At 52.1% G+C, this 6,633-nt stretch overlaps 1 protein-coding gene across 1 annotated transcript; it reads left to right on the plus strand.

Moving 5' to 3' along the window:
• Window positions 1-1,267: 1,267 nt before the first annotated feature.
• LOC104135710 (olfactory receptor 14A16) lies at window positions 1,268-2,179 on the plus strand. Its single transcript, XM_035889077.1, has one exon. The coding sequence runs from the start codon at window positions 1,268-1,270 to the stop codon at window positions 2,177-2,179; it is 912 nt and encodes a 303-aa protein (XP_035744970.1).
• Window positions 2,180-6,633: the final 4,454 nt, after the last annotated feature.

Below are 6,633 nucleotides of genomic sequence, written 5' to 3' on the forward strand. Positions count from 1 at the left end.
GCTGCCTTGGGCTGGTCCTCTGCTGCTGAGCTGGGCTGGGCTCCTGGGATGGAGGGAGCTCCTGGCAAGCGGGCAGCACTGCCGAGAGACAGCTCTGCCCAGGAGCAGCTCCTCTGCACAGCGCAGCAGGGCTGAGGGCACTGCCTGCAGGTGCTGAGGGGAGAGGAGAGAAGAGGAGAGGAGAGGAGAGAAGCAAGAGAGAGGTTAAAGGCAGTGAGGAGTGGGAGGATGCTGAGAGCTCACTGGAGGAGAAATCTTCACAGCCCTTAGCACAGTAAGTCTCTGGCTGCAGTGCAATGTCCATGAGTTTCCCGGAGGGGTCTCCTAGAGCTGGCACATCCCAGGGCAGATAGGATCTGCCAGCGTGGCTCTCAGGTTTTCTTCTGTGTGGAGAAGAACATGCTGCATCCACAGAAGGACAGGGCATCACAGCTCCCTTTTCCCAGGGATGGCTGCAGGGGTGTGCAGCTCAGACTGCACCCATGTATGCCCAGGGCTGTCCTCCAGAGCAGGGTCCCTACACCCCAGGGGGCTGTGTGCTGGGGCAGGGACTCTGCCACCCGGCTGGGTTAGCACTCAGCCTGGCCGGGGAGCTCCCCACGGCACTTTGGGGAGAAGCTGGGGGTGGAAGGAGCAACCCCCAGCAGGGCAGGGTCCTTCTGCTGTCAAGAGGATGCTGTGTGTGTAAGGGTGGCTCACAGCTTCACATCACCCCCAGGCCCTGCACACACAGACACCCTTGGGCAGTGCCCTGCTGCCAAGAGGGGTCTGCAGGGTAGAGCTGAGCACACAGTGGGTGGGATGGGATCTGTGAGCATGGACAGGGAACCGATGTGGGGACAGAGAAGCAGCTCCTGGCAGGGACAGCTTCAGTCCTGCAATGTGGTATACAAGAACATATGAAGAAACACACGCCCTGGAGTGTCACTGTCTGTGACGAGGTGAGTACAGGTGGGTAAGGAGAAGGCTTCACTGCATGCCCATCTCTCTTTTGCATTTTGCCTCATGGGAACATTGAGATACTCTTCCTTGTTTCTCCTCATGCACACAGTACTCTTGCTCTCTGGGGTTCGGATGGGTGTGCGGGTCAGCTTCTTTTCTGAAACTGACTCTGGGCCACCTGCCCCCCCTCCAGGGGAACTAGCTGCCAATGTTCCATTTTCATCAGAAGATTTTAAGGCTTTACTTGAAACATCTCTGAAAACTCACCATCTTTTCTCTCTTAAACAGGCCCTGATGCACTCAGGCAGAGAAATTCAACCAGCAAATGTCCAACAGCAGCTCCATCACCCAGTTCCTCCTCCTGCAGTTTGCAAATACATGGGAGCTGCAGTTCTTGCACTTCTGGCTCTTCCTGGGCATCTACCTGGCTGCCCTCCTGGGCAATGGTCTCATCATCACTGTTGTAGCCTGTGACCACCACCTCCACACCCCCATGTACTTCTTCCTCCTCAACCTCTCCCTCCTTGACCTGGGCTCCATTTCCACTACTCTCCCCAAATCCATGGCCAGTTCTGCCTGGCAGACCAGGGCTATCTCCTTCTCAGGATGCGCTGCCCAGGTTTTTTTCTTTCTCTTTTTGATGTCAGCAGAGTTTTATTTTCTCACCATCATGGCCTATGACCGCTACGTTGCCATCTGCAAACCCCTGCACTATGGGACTCTGTTGGGCAGCAGAGCTTGTGTCCACATGGCAGCAGCTGCCTGGGGCAGTGGTTTCCTCTATGCCTTAGTGCACACTGCCAACACATTTTCACTACCCCTCTGCCAAGGCAATGCTGTGGACCAGTTCTTTTGTGAAATCCCTGAGATCCTCAAGCTTTCCTGCTCACGTTCCTTACTCAGGGAATTTGGGGTTCTTATATTTAGTGCTATTTTAGCTTTTTCATGTTTTTTTTTCATCATGCTCTCCTATGTGCAGATCTTCAGGGCTGTGCTGAGGATCCCCTCTGAGCAGGGAAAGCACAAAGCCTTTTCCACGTGCCTCCCTCACCTGGCTGTTGTCTCCCTGTATGTCAGTACTGCCATGTTTGCCTACCTGAAGCCTCCCTCCATCTCCTCTCCATCTCTGAATCTGGTGGTAGCAGTTCTGTACTCAGTGGTGCCTCCCACAGTGAACCCCGTCATCTACAGCATGAGGAACGAGGAGCTTAAGGATGCCATTTGGAAAGTAATTTAATAGACATTGTTCCATACTTACACACTTCCCTTCTCTCTGCACCGATGACTCCTGTGGTATCCCATTGCAGACACATGCTTTGTTCATTAGTCATTGTTGTTATCATTTTCTGTAAAACATAAATATATGTATCCACTTCACTGATAAACATGAATGAACCTTCTCTGTGTCACCTGACTCTTGCATGAAAAAAATCTTTCTAAGACTGCATCACATCCCATCTTTGTAATAAAATGGCATCTCCCCAGTGCACTGCCTGAAGACTGCTCTCTTCATCCAAAGCTGGTGAGAACAGGCATGAGAAAACGCTCCCCAAAGGGGCCTGCTGCTCCATGGATTCTGGAACAAATTCCTCATTGTCCTGTTGGTACCTGTCAGAGACCGAGGGTTGGATTTAGGATATACCCATTGGTGTCTAGTGACAGCAGAGATGGTGAGTGGTTACCGAGTCACTAAGGTACATTGCCCAGGGCTGTTACATATGACGCAAAGATGATGTCCTTAAGAAGGGGAGTCTGGAGCTGCCTAGAGACCACAGGGATCTCCATGGACAATGTGTGCATGGGGTGGGCAGTGAATGGAGGCCCATAAAGTGAGAGATCACTTGAAGTGGAGTCACTCAAAAAGTGCTAATCCCAGGCATCTGCAGGGCAACAAGGACTCTGCAGTCGCAGGGGAGGAAATGGGGAGCCAGCAGGCACAAGGAAGGGAGTCAGGAGAGTCATTCATGTCACCCTCAGTCATGACTGAACATCTACTTTCCTTAGAAATGCACCATAGTCTCTTAAAGCACCTTCCACCTCCACAGACCACCAGGGAGAGGGCTTAGCAGCAGTGATCTCCACTCAGCTCTTGAGAGCCAGCAGGGAGCACAAGGAGAGGGCCAGGAATGACCAGAACAATCAGGGACAGATGACATGGCATCTGATCTGGTTTAGAGTTTGCATCAGAGAAAATGCCCGTGTTCAGCTAATCCAAAACTGTTTCCAGACCATAGCTACCCTGAAGCATGCTCACAGTGCAGAGCCAGAAGTTCTTGCTCCACCAGGCCTTGGACATGGCTGAAGAAGGGCTGGTGTCTCCCACTCCCCACCCTTTTGTGCCATCATCCCTTGTGAAGAGTGACATCGAGATGGAGGCTAGCACCCTGTATCAAGGCTGGCACTGGTAGAAACATGGCCCAGCAGCCCTATGGATTTGCTACTGTCCCTCACTCAGTCCCTGTGCCTAGCACATGTTCTTGAGGCAGTCTCCTCCACTCCATGTGCTTGCTTGTACCCCCAAAAGTCACCCCCAGTCCTGGCCCTTTGTTTTTTTCATTTCCAGCTCATGCCGTTCACCAGGCCAGTCCTGGCCAGTCCAGGGGAGGGCTGTTCTATGAAACGTGACCAGCTCCATCTATACTGGGGAAGCATCCAGCTCACACATTCCCAGACCCTGGCAGACCCTAGAGCAGGGTTGTCTGAAAACTCTTAGGCACCAAGACCTGTTGTGCAGACCATGCCAGGGACATTTTTCCCCACCCCTGAATGCACCCTGCACCATGTGGCACCTGCACAGGTTGTCTGTGGGGCCACGTGTGGGGCAGTGGGGCTGTGTTGATGAAGGGCTGAGGATGTGAACATGAGCCACACTCCCAGGACATCCCAAAATTACTCTCAACCACCAGCCACTCAGGGCTGTTCTCCCAGTCACTGTAATAACTCTGGGAACCAAACAGGCACCATGAGTTGGAAGCATAGGGTGGGCACGACAACCCCCAGCTCTGCCAGCAGTCCTTCTGAAGCCAGAGCAGCTTCCAATGGTCTGGAGATGACTTACTTCTGCTCACAGGGTTGGGAGTCTCTTGGGGGCTGAAGCTACTGGCACCACATGCCAGTAGCCCCAGGACACTGTGGCAAGCATTGGTTCCCTGCACCACAGCTCACAGTGCCTCCCCTCCTATGTGACTGTCGTCTCCCAGGAGCACTGCTGGATGTGAAAGGGAGCTGCTGGAGCTCTTGTCTGCTGACCCCCACGGCCCTTGGCTCTGCCCTGGTGCCAGCTCACAACTACAATCCTTCTGCAGTCTCTGTCTCTCCTTGGAGCTGGCCACTGTGGTGTGCCTGCATGGTCCCTAGGATCCCAGAGAGGTTGTGCTTGGAGAGCAGGTCCTTGGTCTGAGTAGGGCTGATGATCTGGCTGGGGATCATGACAGAAAGGACAGGAGAAGAGACTGCAAGGACAAGATGCAGGAAGGGAAATTTTGGATGAGTTTAAGGAAAGAAAAAAATAGACAGAGGTATTTCTATAATCATGAAACTGGATGACTATAGGTTCAGGGGCCCAAAGATTTTCAAAACTCACCTGGAGAAAGCATTGGCCAACCAGATGTAGCTCTAAAATTCTCTGTGTTCAGAGCATATCATGGTAGTGGATACCTCCAGAGGTCCCTTTCAACTCAGATCCTCAAGGAGGAAGGAGCTGGGCATAACAGCTGGGGTAGGGGATACTGCTGTGTGTTGAGTCATTGCTGGCATTTGTAATCCCTGGTCCACCTTTTCCTCAGAGTTACATGGTGAGTGAGGTCACCCTCAAAAGGAGACTCTGCTCCATGGGTACCAGGAGTCCAACCAGTGCAGGGAAACAACAGCTAATTTCTCAGAAACACTACCAGGCGTTACACCACCACAGAATCACAAAATAGTTGGGGTTTTAAAGGGCCTCTGGAGATCAGCTAGTCCTCCCTTTAATCCTAACCCATAAGCTCTCGGTTGGCTCCTCAACCATCCCCAGGCAGAGACCCAGGCACTTCACTATGCTCTCTCACATAAAGGGTGACTCCCTCTCCTCATCTTCCCATACTGTCCTTCCAAAAGAGCTTGTATCCCTCTGTTGCAACTCTCCAGTCATGGGAGCCATCTCACCACATCTCAGTGATGCCACTAAAAGCATAAGCCTGCAACTGCCCACAGATCTCTAACTCGTTGTGTTGATTCCCCATCCCAGGTGCATTAGTCTACAGGCACTTTAGAGAGGTACCCCAGCTTGCTGAGTACCTGGACAGCGTTTGGGGGATTTTTCCACCATGGGGCCTTGCAGGCACTTCTTGCTTAAGGAGATGTCTTCAAAGAGCACTTTACAAAAAATTATTTTTTATTTTCATGTGTATGTTTTATTACTTTTCAGTTTAGAGGAGAGCTGATAGCATCATAGCAAGGCAAGTCCTGTGGCTCTGTGCTAGTTTGGGGCAGACAAGGTGGTTCCTTGAGCCCAGGAGGCCCGAGGGTGAGCAGAGGGACTCGTCAGGAGCTGGCAGCTCTTGCGAGCAGGGGTGATGTGTGACTGACGTGGCGTGGGCATTGCCAGAAGCAATGGCAGGGGATTTAAATGACCTCTAGGGAGTGCGAGTGACCAGGAACGCGTCGAACAGGATGGGCAAACAGGGCGTGATGCGGCAGGAGGGCAGGGTGAGGCAGTTTGCGTGGCAGTTCATGCAGGCAGGGCGAGCAGGAGGGGCTTTGCAGCCCACTTGTAGGTCTACAGCCCAGGGAAGTGCTTTTGGTCCCTGGAAATATGGTGGGCACTCGCCTCAGAGCTAAAACCACTGTTCCTACAGAGAAAGCCCCTGATACATCTGATGCATCCGCCCAGATGGATCTAGCAAGAAAGGAAACATCAGTACAAGTGGTGGGTTGCAGCAAATGCCCAAACCCTTCTCCCAGTGAAAAGGTCAGTACCTGTACAAGCGCGCACAGATTTCTGACCTCTTACGTCAGGTGGGTGAACTGCAGGAACCGGTTAAAAGACTGTGCAGTATTAGAGGAGCTGAGGCGGAGATAGAAAGGTGGTTTCAGAACTATGCTCCTGTGGCAGACTCCACCGAGAAGGAAGAATTTGGACCCTGGTGACTCACAAAAGCAGGACTGCACATCAGCCTGCACTCTCCACCATCTCAAACAAAACCAGATATGAAGCCTTCATGGCCAAGGACACCCATGAGTAAGGTCTGTAAAATCCCCTGCAGGGGGAAACTGTACTAGCAACACATAGCGGACACCATAAAAAGAAGCAACGAGTGCTCATAGTGGGTGACTCTCTGTTGAAGGGTATAGAGGGACCCATCTCCCGACCTGACAGGGAGTCAAGAGAGGTATGCTGCCTTCCAGGAGCTAAGGTTCAAGGTGTGGCTGAGAGGGTGCCACAACTCATCAAGAGAATGGATTACTATCCATTACTACTATTTCATGTAGGAACAAACGATACAGAAAGCAGAAACGTGGGTAAAATTAAGGAAGACTTTTGAGCCCTGGGGGAGCAAGGGAAAAACTTCAGGGCCCGAGTTATCTTTTCCTCCATTTTACCAGTTTGAGGGAAGGGGCAGCCAGAAATAGGCGCATAATGTATATCAACTCCTGACTACGTGGCTGGTGCTGTCGTGAGGGTTTTGGGTTTTATGACAATGGGGTGTTCTT

The sequence above is a fragment of the Egretta garzetta genome, unplaced genomic scaffold, assembly GCF_000687185.1.
Source record: "Egretta garzetta isolate BGI_Z169 unplaced genomic scaffold, ASM68718v1 scaffold592, whole genome shotgun sequence".
Classification (NCBI taxonomy): Eukaryota; Metazoa; Chordata; class Aves; order Pelecaniformes; family Ardeidae; genus Egretta; species Egretta garzetta.

Excerpts from the sequence above, each read along its gene's own strand:
- LOC104135710 (XM_035889077.1), top strand. The coding sequence starts at position 1,268 with ATGTCCAACAGCAGCTCCATCACCCAGTTCCTCCTCCTGCAGTTTGCA.